At 38.3% G+C, this 27,954-nt stretch overlaps 1 protein-coding gene across 4 annotated transcripts; it reads right to left on the reverse strand.

Annotated features, from left to right (window-relative positions):
* Positions 1-23: 23 nt before the first annotated feature.
* Positions 24-27,939, reverse strand: LOC109078061 (4'-phosphopantetheine phosphatase-like). 4 transcript variants are annotated; one of them, XM_042733380.1, is made up of 20 exons: positions 27,784-27,939; positions 27,287-27,369; positions 25,945-26,153; positions 25,664-25,847; positions 25,457-25,549; positions 25,198-25,351; positions 24,725-24,906; positions 24,362-24,443; positions 24,175-24,275; positions 23,870-23,875; positions 21,241-21,396; positions 5,456-5,568; positions 5,178-5,265; positions 4,802-4,953; positions 4,650-4,705; positions 4,267-4,316; positions 3,111-3,215; positions 2,907-3,007; positions 1,994-2,062; positions 24-1,874 (listed from the first exon to the last, which is right to left on the reverse strand). In XM_042733380.1, exons 1-20 carry the CDS (start codon positions 27,899-27,901, stop codon positions 1,652-1,654), a joined length of 2,325 nt encoding a protein of 774 aa, XP_042589314.1. In that variant the 5' UTR covers positions 27,902-27,939; the 3' UTR covers positions 24-1,651. The 4 variants fall into 4 exon arrangements, with proteins under 4 accessions (XP_042589314.1, XP_042589312.1, XP_042589315.1 ...); XM_042733378.1 differs by having other exon boundaries at positions 27,275-27,369; XM_042733381.1 differs by lacking the exon at positions 23,870-23,875.
* Between the last annotated feature and the right edge of the window lie 15 nt (positions 27,940-27,954).

Here is a 27,954-nt window from a genome sequence, read left to right on the forward strand (position 1 = left end):
TTGTTTTCTCGACATCTGTGACAAGTATATTTCAAATCTACCGCCCAAATGAATGACTCCTGAAGGTAAATATTCTAAACCATGTCTAAAACTTTTAGCAGAATGATGTCGTACACACTTTAAAATACTGAAAATACATATCCTGTCAATCTGTATGAACATTTTGTTTTTCTGGACCACACACACACACACACGCAATACAAACACACAAGATACATGGAGAGAACCAACCAATCAATCAGAATGAAAAAAAAAAAAAGCAATTAACGTGCTTCTTACTTTATAAGAGAGCCCTGAAATACTGTGCCTTAAAGTTTAGTTCTCACAAACTAATCACTTTGTTTTATACATTGTCTCAAACATTTGAGATTTTTCTTATTCACGCAAACACTCACTCAAACTGTCGCTCTCTCTCAATCAGAAAGAGCTGTGATAGTGAGGCAATGCTGTGCTGTAGAACCCTGAAATGGATTTTAGATTACAAAAATTTCCACAGATGGCAGAAAGTGAGAGCTGCATCAGACTTAAGGACAAATGCAGTACATTATAATGGTGCAATATCTGAAGCAGGCATTATAGACTCTGTTCGCTCTCATTTTTCCTACGGAGCACCTGACAAATAATAATAATAATAATAATGATAAAAATATTTTCCACAATACCATCTGCCTTTAGCAAGAAAGGTAATGATTTTGGACTAATTATAATACAATGCTGACATCTAGTGTTAAGGGTTGCATAACCCGTTATAAAAACTGCCTTTTGTCTCTTTATGTTTGAGTATGTCCCAACAGTTACACCACTTATCATCACATCCGGACAGTGGCCATACAAAAAACAAAGAATAAAAAACTATAAGGCCAAGTATTCTATTTTGGTCAAGAAGCTTTTGTTATTCACTTCTGTTGGGTCACCATTGCTAATGTATTAAAAGAACACAAAATCATTGTCACTAAGAAATGTTGTCATGGGAACAGAGGTGCTAATCATTAAAAGACAATGCCAGCTGGATGAGATATGATTCGGTATGGCAGTAACAAATGCAGTGAAATTAGAAACATACCAGCTTCATTTAAAAGCAGATTTTTTGTTCAAAAAATGGAAACACACAAAATATGCTCATTTAAAAATACTAAATGAGAAAAAAAATCTGCTGTTTTCAATGTTTCAAAAGGAAGATCCACATTTAATACACAGATGTTTATACATGTAAATATATTGTTAAATCCTGCAGGAGAAAAGTATAAGACCTCATTACTAGGACTAATTCAATTTGAAAACTGTTCATAAATGTTATATTTGTCATTGCAATCCATCCTGAATGCAACAGAGTATCCATCAGCAACCAAATCTGGTCTGAGAACAATAAAATTCAATCTCATCAAAAGAAAAAGCCCCTACAGCTGTCATCCAATTGTTATGAGGGAGGTTACAGCAGATGTGCACATTCAATTTGAGAGCAGCACACACGACTGCCCCCTTATTGATTTTGATGATAAAAAAAAATAATAATAATGAGGCAAAAGCAAAAGAAAACCCCAAAAACAATCTTTATGTCAATCTCATGAAAAAGCACTGAGGACCCTTGGTAGTGCCATTTCCGTTCAGCACTAGCCATTTTAGCTCTAAAAGCCTCTTAATTTCCCTAATGTTACCCTTGGGCTTTGGAAGGGACCTCATATTTGAAGACTACACTGAAGATCTTGCCTCCAAGACGCTCGGCCAGCCAGGAGTTCTTTATGACAGCTAGTTTAAGGCTCTCACAGCTGAGCATGGCGTAGTAGTTGGTGTGGATGGCCCGACCCATTCCTTCAATGATCACCAGATCTGTGCCACGCTCCCTGACGACTGTGGCCAGGACTTTGTCCAAGCGACTGAAGAATGAATAACAAAGGAAGAGACCATGGTTTTAAGCAGAGGGAACTTGCATAACATTGGCTCTCTGTTTCACTCCAATAAATGAAAATACAAATAAGGACAGAAAACATTATACCTCAGGTCTAAACAAGGAGAACTAGAACCATTCTGCACCAAAGCAAGTCTGTCCTCTTTGAGTGCAGTGCTGAAAAAAGAGAAAATAGAAACATGTTCAACCTTCTGTTACTATGTTACTTCAGCATAATGTAAAAAAAATAATAATAGTAAGGGGTGTATTGGTTCACAACATTTATTTTTCAAAGAAACCTCTTTAAAAGCTTTAACCCTTTAAAGCCTACTGTATCATTTGTGACCCTGGACCACAAAACCAGTCATAAGGGTCAATTTTTTGAAATTGAGATTTATGTAACACCTGAAAGCTGATTTAAATCAGCTTTCCATTGATGTATGGTTTGTTAGGATAGGTCAAAATTTAGTTTTGACTACTTGAAACTACTTGAAAATCTGGAATCTGAGGGTGCAAAAATATCAAAATACTGCAAATTAGGTTTTGATATATTTACGGTAAGAAATGTACAAAATATCTTAATTGAAAATGATCTTTACTTGCTGGCTTCCTAATGATTTTTGGCATAAAAGAACAATCGATCATTTTGACCCATACTATGTTATTGCTAAAAACATACCCAAGCGACTTAAGACTGGTTTTGTGGTCCAGGGTCACATTTTTGATACACAACATTCTATAGCCTCTAAATTATTACCGTAACAGATCAAAACTTTGCTGCAAAACCTGTTGTACACAATCTTCTACAAGCCTTCTACCCTATTGCACATTTTTGTTCAGTTTGGTCCTCCGAAAACAAAAATAAATATTTTTTTCTTTTCTTTTTACTTTTACAATAGGTTAATAGTCACCATTCCAGATCTTAAGTATCCGATTCTGTAATTGGAATTGATTTTTGATTCCCAACCCCTAGAGAATACACAATTTTATTTCAACCCTGGTAAAGAGGGTGAGCACTCACTGAATGACAGGATCCATGGCAGCTATTCTCTCCGTTAGGATCTGCAGCTCACTGTTAGTGACGTCATTGAGGGCAGGGCCTGAGTTACTGGCAAGAACAACCTAAAAGCCAGCATAATCGCATATGTAAATAAAAATTTAAGAACACACTATAAAAGACTCAATAATTAGATCTTTTAATAATTGTGTAGTTTTGTTGACTTACCTCTGTGCCTCTGATGAGAAGTTCTCTAATGAAAGGGAAAACCCCAAGAATAATGTCTATTCCACTATTATCTACGAAAAATAATGCACATTTATGAGGAGGACCCTGTAAAAGAAAGCCAGTAGGTACACCTTCAATCAAGACCAGGAAATTTTGTAGATTGTTAACAAGCTTTCAGACAAAAAAAATATAAATTCATGGTATGCACAATGTCCTGAAACAGATGCAAAATATATTTTTTCTGTAATGTTTAAAAACAGGCCAGGGTAGACATTAGATGCAACATGTAGGTTTAGAAAGTTTCCACTTTCAAATTCCGAGCCAGTTGCTGTCACTGTGTCCAAACCAGATTTCAACAAGCAATTTGTTTTGTTAACATTAGTAAATAAAGATACTGCAAAGCAGCACATTATCCCATTCTGTAAAAACACAACAGAGTCGTAAGAAAAAATATTCAATCCATACAACTTGTATGTTTACTAATAATGACTAATATAATTCACACATTTATGTGCACGGATCTCGGACAAAACATTTGTTCACATAAATTTGCTCTAACCATAGTTCAAATGTTGACGGTTAAGTAGAAGCATAATGACACTGGTTTTACTGATTACCTTTTAGTGAACTGGATTTTTGGAACTATTAGTTTTGGCATAAATCAATGCAGATATCTGATGTTTATTTTTAATTCATCCATAATTCCTCTACAATTAAAAGTATATTTTAAAATGAAATAAATAAAATTAACCCTGTTTTCTCACTCTCCCTTTCTTATACATCAAAACTGAAAAAGCCTGTCAGCAGTATCATTTTTATTTTATAATGACAAAACTTTATCAGGGTATTATTATTGTTATTATCAACATATATGCACAAAATATATATAGTTTGCATATGTGTTTTTGTTTAATATTGTATTTAATACAATACATAAGGTTTTTATGGCTCATATGTGCAATTCATTGAAATTCAGTGATTATTGAGATACAGTATAAACCTTCCTGAAAATCTTGTTGTGCCATATTTGACATTTGCTTTTTAACATGAAAAAAAAATAAAAATTAAAAAATAAGCTGCACGAATGCAGCTTACTATGAAGTTCAATATAGCACTTGAGAGGCCTGTTAAAGACTTTGCCGAATTAAGATCTGACCTTCAGTCTCTCAATCCACTGGTTGTAGGCATCCACAAGCCATGGCCTCTCTGGGAATAAGAAATGTATATGGATTAGATATAGATAGAAATATAGATAGAACAAATAATATATTATAGTGCTGTCAAACGATTGATCGCATCCAAAATAAAAGTTTTTGTTTACATAATATACGTGTGTATATTTATTATGTGTATATATAAATCCACACACAAGCATTAATATATTTAAGAAAAATAAGTTATGTTTATATTTTAAATATATGTATATATAATGTAAATTATGTAAATACATATATTGTATGTGTATGTATTTATAAAAACATAATAAATGTACACAATACACACACATTATGTAAAAAAGTTTAAAATAAGTTTACATACCTTGTAATTGCTGTTTTGCTTGTTCAAACCCAAACTCTGGATCTGATTCTAGCACGCTAAAGAATAATTAAAGGTAAGAATAAACCCAATGTATGTGAAAAACAACAACAACAACAACGAAAAAACTATAGCATACTCGTCAGTACACTCACTCTGACACGGCTTTGGCTCCCCAGTCAAAAACGTTGCCAGCCAGGAGGCCTTTGACCAAAGTGAACTGTCTCTGTTCCCAGCTCAGCTCCTCTACTGACTTCACTACTTTCAGATAGTATTTCAGGGCCATGTCATTCTCCTTCTGCTTAATCTGCAGACAAACACAGAATCAGACTGAGTCTGATAAACTCCATCAGCCACTAACATGGTTTAACCACTTGAAAATAGACACACAGATGCATAGAGATAGAGACTAAAACAATCTAATAAAAAAAAAAACAAGTTTAGATGATTTTAAATATGAGACTATCGGGAACTGATGTAATTTGAAGCACCACAGGCAAGGTGAAAGATGTTTAAAGATTCAATGTAAACCTTAGAGTAGGGGTCAGGAAAGTTGAACTCGTTTAAACAGTGTTCTCTTGTGTCTAAAAGACTTCTGACGGTGAGGGATCCATAAGCACTAGAGGTGAGAGGAGAGGCAAGCTACATTAGAAGAGAGAAACACTCACACTACAAGACTGTAACTCATAAAACATCCTAATATCTACTAAGATCTTGATGAATATTAAGCGACAGATATATCAGTCCAAGCTGAAGAATGAACCCTTAATAAGCTGTGGCAGAGACTGAAGGTTCATGGTAGCTCTTACAAAGGCTGGTGCCGAAGAGTCTGGAGTTTATGACGGTATTTCTGGCGAAACTTCTCTGCTCTTTCCACAGCCTTTGGTTGGTCTTTCTGGCTAGCTATGGCTCGCTTCACCACCTGTTGAAAAACAAAATGAGTTCATGAAAATTCATGATTTCTTTGTTTCTCTTAGTTTTGTTGTGGAAAAATCTTAGAATGGAAGCTATGAAATGTAACGATACCAGAGTGTATCTAGTGTACAGCAAACCTGACACTTCTAACCTTAACCTCTAACTACACAGCACCAAACTACTAAAGAGCATATTATACCTGGAACAAACATCATGGATTTGATTCCCAGAAACATACCTTTTGTTGAAATTTAAGTTGTGTTCACACTTTGATTTGGATCTTAATGGTTGGCTTTGTACAACATTCAGGAAACAATGTTGGAAACTAGCCAGCTAACACAATGTCTCAGTTATGTAATTTTTTAGTATGTTTTGATAATGTCACGACTGTTTACTGAATTTTATGACTTACTAAGTAATGAAGTAACTAGGACATTGCATTCTCATAATGTCATTACCATTCAATTCCATCTTTAAGAAAAAAGAAAAAAAGGGGGGGCAGTCACGGCCTAATGGATGGAGAATTTTTATTTATTTTTTTAACAGATCACAGTCGGGCTCATTTAGCTTATCTCCTTTTATTGTGCCCATATACGTGCAGAGCACACATAGTGAAAGTGAAAGAAAAAAAAAGTGAAAGTGAGAGTGACATGACATACAGCCAAGTATGGTGACCCATACTCAGAATTTGTGCTCTGCATTTAACCCATCCAAAGTGCACACACACAGCAGTGAACACACACACACCGTGAACACACACCCGGAGCAGTGGGCAGCCATTTATGCTGCGGCACCCGGGGAGCAGTTGGGAGTTCGGTGCCTTGCTCAAGGGCACCTCAGTCGTGGTATTATCGGCCCGAGACTCGAACCCATAACCTTAAGGTTAGGAGTAAAACTCTCTAACCATTAGGCCACGACTGTATGAATAGGCAAAATGACAAGATGGCGGCGCCGAGTCCGGTCGCCGTCCAGGTCGCTCCGCTTACTCACATTTCACTGCTGGTTATATATGCTCTATATAATTGTGTATGTGACAAATAAAAATCTTGAATCTTGAATAGGCTACTGTATGAAATAATGTTGTATTGATTATATTATAAATAGTATAAACACATACGCACGCATTAGCATACAGGTGACAGTTGACCATGCAGAGCATCAGGGAGAAGTTGGAGCTTAGGGAGTTACTAAAAGTTCCCAATGTTTCGGGAAAAGCTGCATTTTGCAAGAGTTTTGATTTGATTACCACGGCAAACAGTCAATTGGTCAAATGCAGTACAAAAAACGCATGCTATAGGCTAAAGCTTGCCTGAATTATTTATTAATAAATTAGGGTTTTCTGAGCCCATGTTGCAAAGATGAAGATGACAATCCTGACCCGCTATCTCCTCATTGGACACTACTGCTCCGTCACGAGCACAAATTATGTCAACTCACTAATTAAACATAATTAGATAGCTTGACAGATATGTGGATCACATACGAAGATTAAAATGGCGAAGGACGAGCGCAAGAGGTTAAAGCATGTTGTTAGTTGTACAGTTTGTTAATCTCCACTCGAAACTAATGTGCTGCTACATTGCTGCACATGGACAGAGCACACAAGCATGCACATAACATACAGATCGCGTGCATACATTCAGGAATGAAGAAAAACTGAAAAGTTAGAGCATATTCTTTCTGTTTGTGAAGTAACTACCCTACTACTAACTGCGCCATAGTAGAGAAAGACGTTGCACAGACAAGTAAGCTAAGCGAGTTAAACAGTCATTTAATATGGACATGGGCTTATTGTAGTGTTCCAATAAACCATGCTAAAACTGTTCTTCTAGTATTATGAATTTATTTTTCGTTTAATACACTTTCTGAACAGAACTTAGATCTTCCAAGCATAGTGAATTAATTTAGCCGTGGAGTGCGGAGGGGAAATTGTTGCCGCTCCACTCCGCTCACATACTCTGGTTCCGAGTGATGTATACTCTTAACTTTATGAGCAAAAATGATGGCGCCAGCGCCTCAATGTTCTGGAAAGTGCGCTTTAGCTCTCTGCACAAACGATTAGATATGCGTCTAATAACACACATTTATATAGGTTAAATATTTAAACTAACATTGTGATATGCTTGAACTGTTTCATATCTATAGATTTTATTCTAGGCAAGTCGTGATGATTTGAGAAGGCTAAATTGATCAAACATAGGCTATGATCAACTCATTGTCTGTCGATGGCCGCTTGGTTGTTACTTTAACAAAAAATAATAATAATTACATTTAACGAACAAATAAATGCTCCAAATGTTTTTCTAAATTAACTTAATAAAAAAATGAAATGAAATATAATCACTTTGACTTTGCATACAAAACTGAACTATTTTAGCTGAAACAGAAGTATAAGCTGTTTTGGGAGAAGGTGGGGAAAAAAAGACTGACTAGGTTCCAAACACGGCCAAAAATACTGACTAGCTGTCGGACACGGGCCAGGCTAGGGCCTATATTTGAGGCCCGTGCAGGGCTCTAGCGCTCTCTCAACCCTCAATACCACGACTGAGGTGAGACGTTTGAGTAAGGCACCGAACCCCTAACTGCTCCCCGGGTGCCGCAGCATTGGCTGCCCACCGTTCCAGGTGTGTTTGTGCACTTGGATGGGTTAAATGCAGAACACAAATTCCGAGTATGGGACACCATACTAGGCCACACATCACTTCACTTTCACTTTCATCAAATTACCAATTCACACCATAGCCGGTCTGAACTCCTACAGTTATAAGATGACCAAGAATGTTCTAGTTACAGTATGTACAATATATTCATAATAAACCAAATCTACACCAAAAGCGAGCAGTGCAATGCGATTAATGACAACAGAACCCATTAAAGATTCTGTCTAGAGGTCTTGTCGTGTCCTAAAATCTGTACACGACCTGAATCACTTTTTAACCAAACCCGATATGCATAAATGCATTTTTAAAAGAAAAACCTGACCTGAGACAGACCCGATAAAATTAGATCCAAGTCCGACCTGATGGCATTTATTTTCGAACCCAACTGGACCTGAACATAAAGACCACTGACGTGCACAGCCTGAAGCTTGCAGTCAGTAAAAAAAAAGGGAAAAAAAAGAACATATTGCTGACTGATTTGGCTACTTCTCCATTATTTTTATTTATTTACTTATTTATTATTAATTTATATTATTGTCTGCCTGATAGATACAAGTCATTTCTTATTTCTGGATTGAAAAAATAAACATGATAGCTTAATAAAAATTAAATTGATAGGCAAAAATAAATAATGGATTCGCTAGTCTGCAAAACTATTTACAGTGGTGTGAAAAAGTTTTCGCACCCTTCCTGTTTTTTATTTTTAATAAAAAACAGAGGTGGACTTGCTGGTGTGTTTGGGATCACTGTCCTGCTGCATATAACCCAAGTGCAATTGAACTTGAGGTCACAAACTGATGGCCGGACATTCTCCTTCAGGAATTTCTGATAGAGTGCAGAATTCATGGTTCCATCAATTATGGCAAATTGTCCAGGTCCTGAAGCTGCAAAGCAGCCCCAGACCATCACACTACCACGACCATGTTTGACTTTTGGTATGATGTTCTTTTTATGAAATGCTGTGTTGGTTTAACACCAGATGTAACGGGACACACACCTTCTGAAAAGTTCAACTTTCATTGCATCAGAGTCCACAGAATATTAGCCCAAAAGTCTTGGGGATAATCAAGATATTTTCTGGCAAATGTGAGACAAGCCTTTGTGTTCTTTTTGGTCAGCAATGGCTTTTGCCTTGAAACTTTTCCATGGATGCTCTTTCTTATTGTTGAATCATGAACAGTGACCTTAATTGAAGCAAGTGAGGCCTGCAGTTCTTTAGATATTGTTCTGGGTTCTTTTAATGACCTCCTGGATGAGTCGTTGTTGCACTCTTGGAGTAATCTTGGAGTAATTTTTTAGGTTCACCACTGTTCCAAGTTTTCTCCATTTGTGGATAATGGCTCTGACCGTGGTTCGCTGGAGTCCCAAAGCCTTTTAAATGGCTTTATAACCCTTTCCAGACTGATACATTAAAGTGATTATTATGTTTGTTTGTTTTTTTGACAATTTATGATATATTAATGCAGAACAGAACATTTTTATTTGCAAACATGTCTGTATATGTACAAATCACTGGACAATCATTTAATCCCGAATTCCACAGACTCAAATTGAAAGGCATATGTCTGTGGTTATGAAGATACATGTATAAAATGTATGCAGTACATGAATAATTGTGCATGCATCTATTAATCATTTTGAGTCTAATTTCATCCCATAAGTTCCGCTCCCCGTGCAACTGATACTCGACTGCCACTGGCTCATCTGCGTTCGAGGGGAGGGGCTTACCGATAGGTCAATTGCGAGGAGTGCACTGGAATAGAGTGGATTATTATGCGGAGCATCACACCTCTTTGCTTCTTAACTGACAAATGTCACAAAGCTCAGTTTTGGAAAATAATTCAGTAATTTAATTTTTCCAGTTATGACAACGTAGCTAAATATGTTCTAATGACGAAAGACTGGTCACCATATTAGACTGAAGTTACATAACAGTCACATAACATATAGGTTAGGTGGGTAGGTATTAAGCTAATCACTTCGAAGCTGCAGTCCGTAAGTTTTGCCTTTTTGTTGCCATCTCTGTTTGAAAACCTTCAAATGCAGTTATTTACTGATTTATCTTCATAGTCTGGGTTGTGTGTCGGCATGGCTCCAGCACGGATGAATCTAATGTTTTGAAGAGTATGTGTGACGGTCAGTCACTGCACTGGTGTGGATATTGTACTTAGGAATCAAGCCTACATCTGGGAATCATCGGCATCCTTCTGTCTCGAGAGACAATGGAGTATATGTGGTCAGTTAGTTGTGGAATTGCAGTGCCTGCTGTGGCTAAACAGTCCAATACGAGAGCGGCAGAGTCTGTTGCAGTTACTACAGGTGAAACCTGAGACCGCTTCTGTGGGCACTGACTCTGCTGTCTGCGCTGCCTTTTCTCCTCCCACTGTTCCTCTCTCTTTCCTTCACTCAGCTTGGTGCTGGTCCTTACAGCAAGCCGCCAGCCGACATGGTCTGCAGTAGCAGCTTCCAAGTCTGCAGGATTCAGGCTTCTGGCTTTTAGGTCATGCTTGCAGACGTCTTTGTACCGGAGCACTGGTCTGCCTGTTGGTCTGGTGCAGGAGGCGAGCTCGCCATACATGATGTCCTTAGGAATCCAGCCATCCTGCATTCGGCAGACATTGCCAAGCCATATAGGCGTCTTTGTGAAAGGAGCGCGTGCATGGTAAATGTTTTTGCCTGGGCCAGCACTTCAGTCCTGCCCTTGGGTCCTGCCAAGTGATACCCAGCACTCTCCTCAGGCAGCGCAGATGGAAAGAATTAAGTCTGTGTTCTTGCCAGGTGTACATAGTCCATGTATCACTGCCTTAGAGAAGAGTGCTGAGGACACTGGCCTGATATACTTTCATCGTGTTGGTGGTGAGTGTGGCTATTTTTCCACACTCTCTTGGCTACTGAGGCCTTGCCGATTCTGGTGTTCAGCTCGTTGTCCAAAGAGAGGGTGCTGGAGATAGTGGAGCCAAGATATGTAAATTCCTCCACTACCTCAAGGGTGTGATCGCCGATGGAGATGCAGGGAGCACTGCTGACATCCTGGCCCATGACGTTTGTTGTCTTTAGGCTGATAGTCAGCCCAAACTCATCAGAAGCACGAGTGAATCTGCTGATGAGACGCTGTAGTGCTTCCTCTGTATGGGTTGTCAGGACAGCGTCATCAGCAAACAGCATCTCCCTAATCAAGACCCTGCGCACCTTGGTTTTTGCATGCAGACGTGCAAGGTTGAAAAGGTTGCCATCGCTCCTAGTGCAAATGAAGACACCATCTTCTGACTGGCTGAATGCTTGGTGCAGCAGCAGGGAGAAGATGCCGCCGAACAGTGTCGGGGCGAGGACACACCCTTGCTTCACGCCGCTTCGGATTGGGAATGGTTCTGAAGATAAGCCATCGTACTGGACGCTACCTTTCATTTCATCTTGAAAGGAAGTGACCATCTTCAGAAGCTTGGGGGGGACATCCGATCCTGTGCAATAGGGTGAAGAGGCCTTTCCTACTGACCAAGTCAAAGGCCTTGGTCAGGTCCATAAAGGCGATGTAGAGTGGCTGTCTCTGCTCCCAGCACTTCTCCTGTAGCAGTCTCAGTGAGAAGATCATGTCGATCGTTGATCTCTTGGATCTGAAGCCCCACTGTGCATTTGGGTAAACTCGTTCATCCAGGACTTGGAGTCTGTTCAGCACCACGCGGGCGAAGACCTTCCCCACAATGCTCAGCAAGGAAATTGTCATCTTAACAAGCAAGTAATAAGTCTACCGTGTTTGTTCTGACCAACTGAGAAAAAAAGCATTACAACAAATTGCGTTACCAATGGTGATTAAATCTAGAGCCCAATCGATATGGGTTTTTTGGGGCCGATGCCGATACTGATATTAGGGAGAAAAAAGGTCTGATACCAATATATCGCCTGATATTCTTTATGTGTACTTTATATTACAGTACCAGTCAAAAGTTTGGACACACTTCCCATTCGTGTGTCCAATCTTTTGACTGGTACTGTATATAGGCTAGAATACAGTATATACATAAACAGAATATATATACATAAACACATTTTAGCAATGATAACTCAAATGTGGTGATCAAACACTTATAATGATTTGACAAAAATATGTAATGAAGGCAGAGTATTTAAACAATTTAACAATAAATGTATTATCCAAAATGAGCCTGACATATTCACATCTCTTATTATAAATAACTATAAAACACAAATAGAACTATATATATATATATATATATATATATATATATATATATATATATATATATATATATATATATATATATATATATATATATTACACACACATACACACTAGACATGTGCCGGTATTCGGTAATGCGATATGTCACGGTAATATATATGCACAATATTGTTAGCGTGGGCACTTCTAAATACCGTGAATAATTATATGTTACAAATTATTCAGAATTTGCAATGCATTTTAAGAATACTATTCCCATCAACTGGTCAAAATGCACAACACCACTGTATGCTGCTTGAAAGATGCATGTGCTGCTATGATGTAAACAAGCAGGCATGAGAAGCACATGAGGAAACACCCGAGAGAAGCCTGAATGAAAGCACATTCACTCTCTGACAGCAGATGGCGCTAAACTGCAGAAAATGCAGCCCTTACCCTGGAAACCCCATAAATAAAGCAGCTGCTACTTTCTAAAACATATTTAAATAATTTTAAATAGCTATTCAGATTTGTGGGTTTGCTATGGTGTTCATCACAGCGCCAAATACTCAAATATTTAGACTTAATAGGCTATTTATTTTCAAACTTTTTTTTTCCATTTTAATCGGAACTACAACATGCCCTAGATATTGTTTGCAAGTGTTTTGATTCTTTATTGTTCATTCACACTTAACATTAGGGCTTCATTAGTTAACATTAGTTAATTCATTAGTTAACATAAACTGCCAATGAAAAAATTCTTCTGAACATTCATTAATCTTAGGTATTCCAATATTTAATAACACATTGTTAAAAAACGAAAGTTGCAACTGTGTTATTTAATGAGCTAACATGAACTAAGACTTGTATTTTTTAACAAAGATTAGTAACTTCTGTAGCAAATGTAGCTATTGCTCACTGTGAAGGTTAATGCATTAACTAAGGTTAACTAATGAGGTCTTATTGTAAAGTGATACCTATTGGTCTTTATAGTTCTTTTGCACTTTAATCTGTGTAAACTTCATATATTTTTCTGTATTGCTTTATTGTATTTAAATGTTCAGCTATTTTTGTTACAAGAAAAAAAGTTATTTAACCTGTTATACTGTATTATGACCACTTTTTGTGAAACTAAATTTCAATATCGTGATAATACTGTGATAAAAGCATTAGCAATTAATCGCAAAAACAAAATCTCACACACAGACACACTCTCCACACACAGTGTATACACATATATATATATATATATATATATATATATATATATATATATATATATATATATATATATATATATATATATATATATGTATATATATATATATATATATATATATATATATATATATATATATATATATACACATATATATATATATATATATATATATATATATATATATATGCGCATGTATGTGTATATATATATATATATATAGAGAGAGAGAGAGAGAGAGAGAAAGAGAGGGGGGGGGGGTAAACGTACCTAATAAGCTCACGTACACATTAAGCACACTTACATTTTTGAGCTCAAATTATAAAAAGAAAAAATTAATTTATTATCCTACTTGATGTCTTAATCAATTGATGTGTTTGTTACTACATACCTTCTGTAATTTCAAGTCAATCAGATCATTCCATACTAAGATATGAATCCCCATGTGTTCACACTGTCTGGTGGCCATTTTGAAAGCGGTCTAAAATCTTTCACCAAAAGAGGAGCCCTTTAAATGTGCATTTTTAGATGTTTAAGCCTTTATTTAGGGTAAGTTTCACTAAATACTGTAAAATTAAGAGATTAATGTTCAGACCTTTGCATATTATAACCTGGAACTTGGATGAGGGAAATAATTACAGTTAGATCTAAAAGATGGTTTTAGTAACAGCGCAGATGCTACAGAACACAGTTAGCTGACTAGCTGTATAAGATTGTGTGCTACGCTAATATATTACTTCACAGGCATTACTGGCTTGTACTTTTAAATCCATAATATAATAAACTGACAGTTTATTGCTGGTCTGTGGTTTTACACTGCTGTAATTTTTAAAGATTTCATATAGGTGAGCTTAAAGGGTGCACTACTATGAAAATCACACATCTTCAACGTGACATCAGTAAGAAAAAATATAATTTCATAGATATTAATAATATTTGTTCATATTAAAATATGTATGAACTTAATAAATGAACTAAATTATTAATCTTGTCATTTTAATAAATATTACAAGAAATTAATGAAAAATTATTGCTGCTCGAATTAAGCTCAGTGTGCTCTCTTTAAGCTCTTCCACATTGAAAGTATATATAAATACTAGGGATACACGATATATCGGCCACCATATCGGTATCGGACGATAAATGTTAATTTTTCTGTTATCGTTATTGAACCGATAAGAGAATTTGGCCGATATCTTAGAGCCGATAAATAGTGCATTAGACACTTCAGATGCACACTGTTCACCATGATGGTTTTTAATTGCTTGAAATATTTGGAAACATTGGAAACACTTCGAAAAGAAAAATACAGTGAACTGCAACATGTGCAGGGCAAGTCTGTCATATTATAATCAGATTATTAGCTACTGTAAAATAATGTAACGGAATCTTTGTTCGCCAGTGTTTTAGCGCGTTGTTAAGGGAAGAACACATCCACAACGGATCCACACGACTAGCACAGTTTAGTTCGCTTGTGCATTTACAGTCTTTTGTGCAATTGTACGTTGTAATATTGTGTTTATTTTATGCATATAAATCAGATTTTTCTCATATAGAATGCGTTTGGTTAAGCTATAGCCTATCGAGTGTTAATAGAGCGCTTCAGTGCTGGTGATCATCTTTAGCTCAGCGCACGCAGCTTAAACAGCAGCTTACAACATTAATAACTATGATTGAGATTGTCATATATGTAACATTATAATGAGAACACTATTATAATAAAACGTTATGCATTTGTTTGGTTAGGTTTCTGTGTTTCAGGGCGTTGTTGCGGGAAGTGCCAAGAGAGCATCCACAACAGAAGTTAAACATTCTGATTAGCACGTAACTTAGTTCGAGTTCACGTTTGTATTTGGTCTTTTTGTATGTATATAAGTTGCAATATTATATTTATGTTGTATAAATATCTGAAAATATGATGCGTTTCCTTGTGTTAAATAAGCTGGCAGCACTTCAGTTTACCGGTGTTCATTCAGGTCTTCAGCTTCAGCACACGCAGCTTGTGCACAACGGCAATGCAACATTAATATAACTGGGAATGTCATAAACATAATATTATAAAGAGAATATTACCGTAATAAAAAAGTTGTGAATTAAGTGGGTTTATTTGCTGTGTTTCAGTGCGTTGTTACAGGAAGAGCCAAGAACGTGTCCACGACACATCTGACTATTCGGGGTGTTTGTACATTGCAATATTGGAAACAGTCTACTTCTGTTTTAAACCGTGATGGTGAGCCAGTGGATATCATACAAGCAATGTGCAAACTTATGCCGGTGAACGTCTTTCACCATGATAGTGAAAGTAAAAACTGACGGCGCTTTCGGCATCTGACGACGCACACATTAACAGTGCGTATTCTCTCAGAGACAACGAGAGATGAATCTCCTAATATGTGGCATATATAACTGTTTTAATTTATTTCTTTAATATTTCTCTTGTGGCCCGAACATAGTTAAAACAATGAGAAGAAAATTATTTGTGTTGAACAGGTTTTGTTTCATTGATAAAGTGTTACTGAAGTGTAACAATTTTATTTAGGCTACAGGCCTATAAATCATTGTAGGCTATAATAAACACAGCCTGCGAGTCACAACGTGTCAGTTATGCAGTGATGCGCTATGAAATTCTTGCGAAGCAAATTAATTGTAATATTAATTTAATTATAAAAGTAACCTAATAATAATAGCCAGAAAATAACAGGTCTACATTAATTAGAAATGCCAAATACTCTTAATAATGACAATATTTAATGATCAATCGACTTCACGCATGGTGGGTGTGTTGCTGTGGACCCAAGGGTGTGCAGTGTCACATTTTGGTGCAATAAGGACATGCAACACGTTCAGAATTAATAAACTTTTTAATAAACTACAGAACGGCGCGCCTCACGTGGGCAGCACTTATATGTTCTGAGACGGACACTGCACTAGTGATACAAAACACACAGGTCTGTTAAGAGCAATACTTTTAATATAGATAAATTATTATTAGGCTGGGCTACTGTATGTTTTTTTTATGAATGCTGTTTTCGCATGTATTTTCCAAGCAAATTAAGTGCACGTTTTTATCATGTGTAAAATTACTGAGTAACATGGCGGATAAAAGCAGGTGTTTTTTTTTTTTTTTTACCCCAACAATATACTACTTCCAGAACTCAGGTGATTTTTCAAACTTGATGTGTTGTTGTGGTAGGCCAGTTTCAAATCACATATTTGGCACACTGCCTTTGTCCTGTCCTCACTCAATTTAAAGTGCTCCCACACAGCTGAGGTCTTCGGCATTTTTGTCTTCTCTTCCAGATGAACTGAATCATGACGTTCATAACATTCACTCATGGGCGATTCATATTTAAGTGCGAATGAGAACTGTTTCGCGGGGGATGCCAGGTGTTCAAAAAAAAAAAAATAAAGAATATTTGAATCTCAAAACTGAAAATCGAATGCCAACCCACTGAACGAATATTCAAATAATCACAGACTCAAGCCTCCACCGCACTGCTGTCTATTGGACTGCAGAGAGATACTAATTTTTCAATCTGCTACATTACTGACTGTCCAGACAAACTATGCTGACTTAGGAAATGTGATGTGACCTATGTGATAAGCACGAGTTCTGGGATGCTGCACAGCCGGTTTAAACAAGCATTGACTGAGTGGATCAGCCGCAGATGCGTGCAGTGATGCGCAGATCAGCTCTAATGTCTGCTGTTGAAAATGAACCGTATATTTCATCATATCATCATGCAGAACTAAAAATTTGAATCAGCGTAATATGATGATCAAATATAGGTGCAGGTGGGTGGCGAGCTGATAATTTGAAGCAGCGGACTTGGGTGAAGTTTGAGCACATCCAAGCATCCTTTGTTTAACTGTTCTATTGGATTATTAGACAGAACTGTTAACAATGACAGAAAACAAGAGGGAGAATGTGTGCACTGTGTGCTAAGGAGCCACCGTTCTCAAGCGCCATCAAAATAAAAATCTGGCGCGCCGTCAAAATAAAAGTCTGAACACATTGGCCAAGCAGAAAAACTTATGGGCCGATGCCGATATTTGAAAAACGCCAAATATAGGCCGATATATCGGCCTTGGCAAGTGTGAACGCCCCTTTAACCACAAAGCTGACCGGCCTTTATGCGGAATCGTGCTGGCGCCGATACAGGATGGCTGCCTCCGTGACGTGCTCTGCAGTTGTTTTTGTGTTTTTGTTAGTTTGTCCTGTCTTTAGTTATATTCCTGCAATCAGTTTCACCAGGGACGAATTGCTGGACATTCGGCACCACACATCTCCCGATATATTACCGGTTTTCGACTATTCTGATGTTTTGCTGGACATTTTTGTCGGTGGAGCAGCTGCGCTGATCACACGCTTCAAGAGGACGCGCAGACGGGGAAAAAGAGCTGGCGCGCTCGTGAGACTCAGAAAACGCGGATTTCGAACGCCGTTGCCTAGCATCCATCTGGCAAATCTCCGCTCTCTCCCCAACAAAACGGACGAACTCCTTCTGCTCTCTCGGACAAATAAGGATTTCTCACACTCTACTGCTCTGTGTTTCACGGAAACTTGGCTGCATGACGCTATTCCGGACAGCGCGCTCCATCTGCCGGGCTTTCAGCTGTTCAGAGCGGACCGCGATACAGAATCAACGGGGAAATCGCGCGGGCGGCGGAACGTGCTTTTACATCAATGAACGGTGGTGTACAGATGTAACTGTGTTAAAAAAGATGTGCTGCTCAGATCTAGAAACACTCTTCATTAACTGCAAGCAGTTCTATTCGCCGCGGGAGTTTCACTCGTTCATTCTGGTGAGCGCTTACATCCCTCCGCAAGCGCACGTAAGTCTGGCTTTACAGAAACCCGCTGATCAGATCACAGAGACAGAACAACAACCCCCCGACTCTATTTTAATCATTCTTGGGGACTTTAATAAAGCCAACCTCTCCCGTGAGCTGCCAAAATACAGACAGCATGTTACATGTCCCACAAGAGACAGTAATATATTGGATCACTGTTACACCACAATAAAGGATGCATATCACTCTGTTCCACGAGCAGCTTTGGGACGTTCTGATCACTGTCTGATTCATCTTATACCGACCTACAGGCAGAAACTAAAATCAGCTAAACCTGTAGTAAGGACTGTAAAAAGATGGACTAATGAAGCAGAGCAGGATTTACAATCTTGTTTTGACCTCACTGATTTGAGTGTTTTTGAAGCTGCTGCCACTGATCTGGACGAACTCACAGAGACTGTAACATCTTATATCAGTTTCTGTAAGGATATGTGTATTCCTACCAGGACTCAACTAATTTACAACAATGACAAACCGTGGTTCACAGCAAAACTCAGTCAGCTCCGTCAGGCCAAAGAAGATGCTTACAGGAAGGGGTGACAATGTCTTGTATAAACAGGCTAAATACACACTGGAAAAGGAGATCAAAGTGGCAAAGAGGAATTATTCTGATAAAATAAGGACTCAGTTCACTTCCAACGACTCAGCATCAGTGTGGAAAAGTCTGAAAGAGATCACCAATTACAAGACACCACCCCCCAGCACTGTGGAGAATCAACGACTGGCAGACGATCTGAACAAGTTTTACTGCAGGTTTGAAAGAACACCATCACCTGCCCTGAACACCTCTCCACACAACCGTTCACACCATTTACACCTCTTGCAACCCGCCCTGAACACCTCTCCACACAACCGTTCTCACCATTCACAACACTTGCAACCCGTCCTGAACACCTCTCCAAACAACCGCCCTCACCATTCACACCTCCTGCATCCCCCCTCTCCCCCACACCTGCAATACAGATAAGCGAGGATGCGGTGCGCCAGGTCTTCCGGAAGCAGAAAAGGAAAAAAGCACCAGGCCCAGACTGTGTTACACCAGCTTGTCTGAAATCCTGTGCTGACCAGCTAGCCCCCATCTTCACACAGATCTTCAACAGATCACTGGAGCTGTGTGAAGTCCCTTCATGCTTCAAACGCTCCACCATCGTCTCTATCCCAAAGAAATCCAAAATTACAGGACTAAATGACTACAGGCCTGTGGCTTTAACGTCTGTGGTCATGAAGTCATTTGAAAAACTGGTGCTGGCCCACCTGAAGGACATTACTGGACCCTTACTGGATCCTCTTCAGTTTGCCTACAGAGCAAACAGGTCTGTGGACGATGCAGTAAACATTGGACTGCATTATGTTCTGCAACACCTAGACAGACCAGGGACTTATGTGAGAATCCTGTTTGTGGACTTCAGCTCGGCCTTCAACACGATCATCCCAAACCTCCTCCTCCCCAAACTAACTCAGCTCTCTGTGCCCACCTCCGTCTGTCAGTGGATCAACAGCTTCCTGACAGACAGGCAGCAGCTAGTGAGGCTGGGAAAATACACATCCAGCACCCGTACAATCAGCACTGGAGCTCCCCAGGGCTTTGTTCTCTCCCCACTGCTCTTCTCCCTGTACACTAATGATTGCACATCTAAGGACCCCTCTGTCAAGCTCCTGAAGTTTGCAGATGACACCACACTCATCGGCCTCAATCAGGATGGTGACGAGTCTGCTTACAGACAGGAGGTTAAAGAGCTGGCTGTCTGGTGTACTCTCAACAACCTGGAGCTTAACACGCTCAAAACAGTGGAGGTGATCGTGGACTTCAGGAGAAACCCCCCTGCTCTCCCCCCACTAACCATCATGAACAGCACTGTGACTGCAGTGGAGTCATTCAGGTTCCTGGGCACCACCATCTCTCAGGACCTGAAGTGGGACATTCACATTGACTCCATTGGTGAAAAAGGCCCAGCAGAGGTTGTACTTCCTTAGCCAGCTGAGGAAGTTTAACCTGCCACAGGAGCTGCTGAAACAGTTCTACTCCGCCATCATTGAATCCGTCCTCTGCACTTCAGTAACTGTCTGGTTCAGCTCAGCTTCTAAATCTGACCTCAGAAGACTACAGAGGGTAGTCCGGACTGCAGAGAGAATCATCGGTACAACCCTCCCGTCTATTCAAGAACTGTACTTATCCAGAGTGAGCAAAAGGGCTGGCAAAATCACTCTGGACCCCTCACATCCAGCACACTCCCTGTTTGAACTGTTGCCATCTGGTCGACGCTACAGAGCTCTGAGCACCAGAACGGCCAGACACAGGAACAGTTTCTTCCCCCAGGCAATCCATCTAATGAACACTTGACAATAACTGTGGAACACATTACACTATTTATTTTTACAGACACATATACTTATTATCTAACACACATACTTAGTGTACACTTAAATTATTATTTTTTTGCACATAATATACCTGTACATACATAACTGCTCGTAATATATCTGCCATACAATTGTCAATTTGTATATTGTCATTCCTTACCTACTGATTTGTATTTGTATTTTTTGTATTTTTTTATTCTTTTATTGTGTGTTTTTTGTTTCTGTCATTCTGTTGCACTGCGGAGCTTCTGCTTCTGTCACGAAAACAAATTCCTCGTATGTGTAAACATACCTGGCAATAAAGCTCATTCTGATTCTGATTCTGAGTTGTGAGATTACATATTTAAAGTTAGCATAGCAAGTTTATAATCAAAGTGACAAAATGAAAGACAACCCTGGAGGACTTACCCCATCCAATGCCTCCTCAAAGCAGTAGAGCCAGTACTCCCGAGCCAATACATCCTCAGTCAGGTCCACCGTGTCTGGAATATAAGAGGTCGGATCCTGCAGCAGGGGGAGGTTGACTAGCTGCCTCTCCAGACGGTCCATCTCCAACATGTCAAACTGGAGACAATGAATAAAAAGTAGTATGTATCTACAATGCATTGAATGCCAATTTGTGCATCCATCGACACAGGAAAGGCTATAATTCCCCAGCAGACATTTGATGATACCAAGAAAAGGTTCAAAAAATAAAACAGGCATACACACCTAACTTAAGGGTTCACTCAGGATATAAATATTCATTCTTTCCTATAGAATGCTGAAATGATACATTTTTGTAGGCCAACCCAGAAGTTATCATTACCTTGGATCCCTTGACAAAAATCCAACACATTTACATTTATTAATTTAGAAGACACTTTTATCCAGAGTAATAATGAAATGAGAAATACAAGCAATTCATCATAAGTAATAAATACGATAAGTGGTAGAAATACATTTCTGACATTTTTCAGAAAAGTATCAGCTAGAACATGGAGGAATTAAGGAAAGTGTAAGCAGAGGTGCTCACAGAAGAGTGTTTCAGTTTTCTCTCTCTCAGGGATTCTGTGTGCCAGGTGGGAATGGGAAGATCATTCCACCAGAAAGGAATAATGAACAAAAACGTTTTGGAAATTGATTTTGTTCCTCACTGTGATGGTACCATGAGGCGTTGCTCACTTACAGATCTCAAGCTTCTGAAGGGGATGTAGCCTCAATAGAGTGAATTGAGGTAGGAGGGTGTAGAGCCCTTGGCTGACCTGTATGCAGGCATTAACCTGTTAGCCAGCACCCCCCATTATGGGACTCACAGCTGAAAGTGCCCTACCTAACTTAAAATTGTAACAGTTCCTTACTTCAGTGTGTTACACACATAATTTTGGTTTCTTTGGAAAGAAGACCCTTTGGGCTGTACTTTTGTTCAACCAGAGTTGATAATGCTCAAAAATATTAAAAGTTATAGACACTGAAGTGCCTTGAAAATTTTTTTACCACACTGAATTTTTTTTTTTTTTTGATATAAAAATACATGAAATCAGTCCTGGAGCAATCTAGAAAAGAAATGGGTTGAAAGTCAAATGTCTCATGAGTTTCTATTTCAAATCTGAAGGAGATACCATGAAAAATGAGATTACTGTGGAATGAAGGATCTGATGATTGATTGTGTGAAATGTGTTAGATAGATCAAGCAGAATACTGATGATTTGAAATCGGCTTTCACAATCTGCAGAGTTTCAGTGACTGACAGCAAGGCAGTCTCAGTTGAATGGACACTTTTAAAAACTGACTGGTTCTCATTCGGCTGGTTTTTCTTTGAAAGGCAAAGATGATACTTGGTTGAAAATAAATTGTTGAGTTTTCTCTATAAATGGGAGGAGCAAGACAGGTCTGCAACTGTCTATAAGTATAGTGTTTAGTGTAGTTTTTTTAAGCAGTGGGGTTACCCGAATCTGCTTGAACATGGTTGGGAAAGTGCCTGTGTGGAGAGATGTGTTGATGTGTGAGGGGACAGGGGCAAGAGTGCAGTTGGTAGAAAGACTGCAGAGGAGAATTTTAGATTTGACTAGATTTTGATGAGATTGTTTGCTGTGGATGTAGCTGGTCTGAGTTCTTGTGTGTGTGGAGCTGAAAACTAACTACTGATGGTTATAGTTTTATATGTGAAGAAATTAATCAAAATCATAAGCTGTTAAAGAGGTGGTGGGAGGGGGCAGATGAGAGAGTTGAATGTTTAGGAGTTTGAGTGCATCTGCAACGCTGTTAATCTTGTGGAAATAAGAAGTTTTGGCGGTGTGGACGTTTTTAACACAAATAAAAGCTTTATAATTCATAGTAGGTGTTACTGGTGTATATTATGCCATAGAATAAAACAAACTAGGAAACGAAGACCATGGAACCAGAAGTCCTAAAATGCTTGTTTGTGGGTTTTGGCCTACGAAAACATGTCATCTCTGCAGCACTCTATTCAACACCCAAATAAACCATTATTTGAGGCTATAGCCCAAAAGGGCCATTCACACTGATGCAACAGTATCCAACTGCAGAACTACAGGGCTGCTAAATGGACAAGAAGACAGTGTCTTGAGACACATATTTAAGAGCTTAACTTCTTTTTTAACTTAACACACAGTCTTTATGTGGCGCTCATGTGTGAGACACTGAAAAAACAATGACAAGCAGTGCAACAGTTAAAGATGCATGTTTGCATTGGAAAACAAGTAAAAAGCAGCACAGTGGAACACAACAACGCGTTCTGTGTAAATGGGCCCTTACAATGCAATCAAAATGCTACCTTTATGACAAATTTCCCACAGCAGCAACTGTCAAAGATACCAGACAGTAAGTTCTCATCTACAACTAGATAATTTGCACCGTTTACACTCACGAGAAATAAGTGCATCACACTGAATAATATCCATGGCAACATCACATTCATAATGATAAAAAAAAAAAAAAAAATTTTTGAAACTGCTAACAGAGATGACTTTTTTTTTTTTAAAGGAAAGAGCATGCAGAGAAAACCACAAGTAAACCTGGATGCAAATGTACTTACTGGAAACTGAAGGGAAAATATTAGGGTACAGATAGAGAAGATGGATGGATGAATGGACGGATGAAGAGGAAAAGAAAAGAAAAAGGAAAAGAGATGAAATAAGAACATTACAAAGAACATAAAATAGGTCATGAAAGATAAGTAGCATGGCATCTCGATTGGCCAAATCCATAAATATAATGCATTTAAAATTCAACTCCAACTACAATCTACTTTGTCTTTCAAAAAAGATATGCAAAAAAAAAAAAAAAAAAAAACACTGTAAAAGCAATTTTACTCGAGGCCTCATCTTTTGTGCAAATTACCGTTCCACTACGAGCCCGCTGCACAGGATTCAGCTCTGGAGATACACTCATGAGGCCAGAGCTGCCAGCATAGTTCTCTCCCCAGCTGTACTGGTTAGGATCTAACACAAAGAAACAAGTAGGTTAAACAAAATACACTCACTGCAGCAAATACTAAAGTTTGATTGCGTACACAACAATAGCTTACTGTCTTCTTCTGCCCCCTTCAAAAAGGCCCCAATAGCACCAAGATATCCTTCATGTCTTAGAAATAAAGCCTGGACCTCCCCCTACAAATAAACACAATTCTTTATCCAAAATGCTCACATAACACAGCAATATGTAATAACATTTATATCCTAAGAATGTAAGCAGGGGATAACATATTATCATTGTATTACTGTATTACACAGGAAGAAAGAGAATTAGGTGATAGGAAATTGAGTGCTGGGGCAATGATAAATTAAAAATGCTTGACAGAATTTGACAATATTAATCATTGTATCAAACACACGTAATCATTATTGATACAGTGTTCTACAAATTATAATCAAGAAAAAACGTTGGAGACCTTAGTGAAGAAATTGATGCTATAGGTGATGGTGTGCATGGTAACGGGATGTCCTCGAATGAAAAATCCTCCAAAATAGACCCTGGTAAGGTTGTGCAGTTTGGCATAGAGGCAGGCAAGCTGTCCAATATCATTGCTTATCATGTGCAGTAGGCTCTTCGCCATATCTTCTTTGGAGAACTCTGAGCAATATACAACAAAATGTCCAAGTGAGATCTGCCATGTAAACTATTCTTTGAATTCATGGTGCAAAATGGTGCAAATGTTACTTTAGACCTTAAAAAGTAACATCTGCAACTCTGTTACACTTTCCTCATGTATGGCTGTGTGAAACCAAAGACCTTTGGCTTCTTTTTACATTAATAACACTGCAAACTAGGTGAAGGGTCAAATGACTCTGAGGAAAACAGGCCATCCAATAAACTGCCTCATGTTACAATCAAATCACTTTTGTATTTATTCTTCTGCTTTACCTTTGTCTGTGGTGGCTGATTTCCCAAAGCTACTTGCAATGAGGTCTCCAGTTAATCCCAGGGACCCGTAGGCACCTCCATAGATGTCTTTAACAAGCATATCCACATTTGTGTGTTGTCCTTTGGATGCTAACTGTAAAAGCTCATCAAACCTCTAAGACAGAGAACGAGAAAAGATAATAATAATAATAAAAAAATTAAGTGAAATAAGAAAAAAAAAATGTTAAAATTCCTAGTAATACTTCACATAATGACCCACCTTGGTTTTTGTAAGTAAAGCTCCAAGACCCCAAAAAGTGCCACCACCTATAGAACTGCCACCAATACGTTCAAATTTGTCCTCTGCTTCAACCTTCAAAAACAGGACATGGGTGCTCCCTTTAGAAAGTCTGCAAACTCAGGATTTGTTTTGTTTTGTGTGTATAATGTCACTATGCCATGTAGATCCAGTGCAGCACAGATATACCTTTACTATTGAGACTCCAGAGCCAATATTTATAAGCAGGTAGGGGAAGATGTCCGGATGTGTATGCTGGAACCGAAATTCAGAATCAGCATGTTTGGCATACACAAAAGCTTCATGGGGGATATTCTTCAGAACAAAGTTGCATCCCTTGATCAAACAAGTCATTTCATCCTCTTTGTCCACTCTAAGAGAAAAAAATACAATTGAATTACCATTACAACAAATCCTTGAACTCCAAGCATGTCTGTATCATTCTCAGTTAGCTATAAAATCTCACTTACTTTAGCTTTAACTTCTTCTCTATCAGGTCCTTGAACTTGTGTGCCCCTCCACCAGTTGCTTTGATGACTTTGGTTTCTGTGTTGACCAGGTGGTCTTTAATGAAATCTAGGCAGGTTTCAATGTAAGCATTCTCAAACTTGATAAAGTGAAGACGGGCAGTGATCTCTTCCTGTACAGATATCTCATAAAGAGGGTCACCATCTGTTTCCTAGAAAAAAGTAACATAAAATATACAATTAAATATTAATAAAACTTTTAACTATTGTTAATGCAAAGAATCTCAATATAAAGTAACATCCATGAAACCTTTTTATTATATAAAATGTTCTTTAAACAAAGGATTTTTTAATGAACTCTTCACAATTCTTTGGGAAACCCAAAACTAGGGCTTTATCGTGCAGCCCTACCCAGAACAGTTCCTCTATGGCACTGCTTTTAAATTTTAAAATTACCATTAATTCAAGACCATGAGAATGCTGTGCAGTCAAAAAGGGACTGCAATACATCCTGCAACACCTTGATAGACTGGGATCATATGCCATTAACATTGTCTATAACAGTTAATGACCACTATGCTCTTTTCTTTTTATTACGAGAAATTCTGTTGAGAAATACATAATAAAAATGTAAATAATGTACATACATACATGACGTATTTCCTGTATTTAGCCCAAGTGTTCAAGTGGGTGTGAAGACAGCAAGTGTGTGTAGGACTTTTAATTAATCAATGGGACACACTTACAACAAACCACTGATGGCAGATGGACTATTCTGACGATCCTTTTCATACTTTTTTGGACCTTGACAGTGTATTTTATTTGGCAGTCTATGGGACAGTCACAAGCTTCCCGGTTTTCATCCAAAATATCGTAAATTGTGTTCCGAAGATGAACAAAGCTTTTACGGGTTTGGAACGACATGGGGCTAAGCAATTAATGACAAAATTTTCATTTTGGGGTGGAGTATCTCTTTAATGGCACTGAGTGTTGCCATTTTTTTTCTTTTTCTTTTTTTCATGTGCATGCATTCTCAAGCGGCCAAGACTCCAAGTGTAGGTATTGGGAAAGGCCCAGAAACTCTTTTGGAGTGGACTTTGTAACTTTGCAGATCTTTTCATGCAAAAAACAGCAACATTATGCATTAAAGTTAGTTGAAAATGTAGACATGAACAATAGGAGTCCTTTAAATCTAACAAAACGTAATATTTGTTGTTTTACTTTTTGTATAGTACATGACTTTGTCATTAGATTTTCTGACACTGCCTCCCTTGTCTCCAAAAAAGGCCCCTAATGTTATGTGTAATCATGGGGTTAAGTGGAAAAGTCTTACCTGCACGCTTACCTTCGCTGAATGATCAAACGACCTGACTTTGGCAACTTTATGCTGGACAGTGGAGTAATATGCCAGTTTTGTCAAAGAGCCACCTGTCAGATAAGATGATGTAAATTGTTTCTTTATTCAGTGTTCATATACATTAACAATCTTTTATACGATTACTACTATGTTATTAAAATATTACATCAGGTTGTTTAGGTTCATTAAAACATGACGTTTGCACTTGCAGCCCAGTAGTACAGAAAACCTGTCCTCGTTCCGCTCCGCTATATTTCTCTAATGAAGATAATTCAGATGATATTTACAGCCTCAAAGTCTTCATAAATAATTTTAGTGTTGTTATTCCTCCCATGTATTGAACAAACTGTCAGATTAGCAGCACGCGCTAACAGGTTTGAACGCAGCCCTATCCAATAAACTCTGACACGTCCAAACTCCACAAGTGACTGTAACGTTACTACTTTTAAGAAAAAACAAGGGTATGAGTTTGCATGTGATAATACCTATATCTATAGCGAACCTCTTGGCGTTCTCTAAATTGCGGAAAATTTCATCTGGGGGGAGTGTGATGCTCTTATCCATGCTGTGGGATCCTCTGTCCACCCCGCCAGACAGCGCCATCTTACTACGATTGTTTTGCAAACTGCTACGCAACGTGAATGACGCATCAAAGC

This window comes from Cyprinus carpio, chromosome B11 (genome assembly GCF_018340385.1).
Source record: "Cyprinus carpio isolate SPL01 chromosome B11, ASM1834038v1, whole genome shotgun sequence".
Classification (NCBI taxonomy): Eukaryota; Metazoa; Chordata; class Actinopteri; order Cypriniformes; family Cyprinidae; genus Cyprinus; species Cyprinus carpio.

Coding starts and splice junctions, on each gene's coding strand:
- LOC109078061 (XM_042733378.1), bottom strand. CDS start 27,901: ATGGCGCTGTCTGGCGGGGTGGACAGAGGATCCCACAGCATGGATAAG. Junction 26,154..27,274: donor CAGCGAAGGTAAGCGTGCAG/GTAAGACTTTTC, acceptor ACTTTTTTCTAG/GAAACAGATGGTGACCCTCT. Junction 1,875..1,993: donor TCTCCTTGTTTAGACCTGAG/GTATAATGTTTT, acceptor TTCATTCTTCAG/TCGCTTGGACAAAGTCCTGG.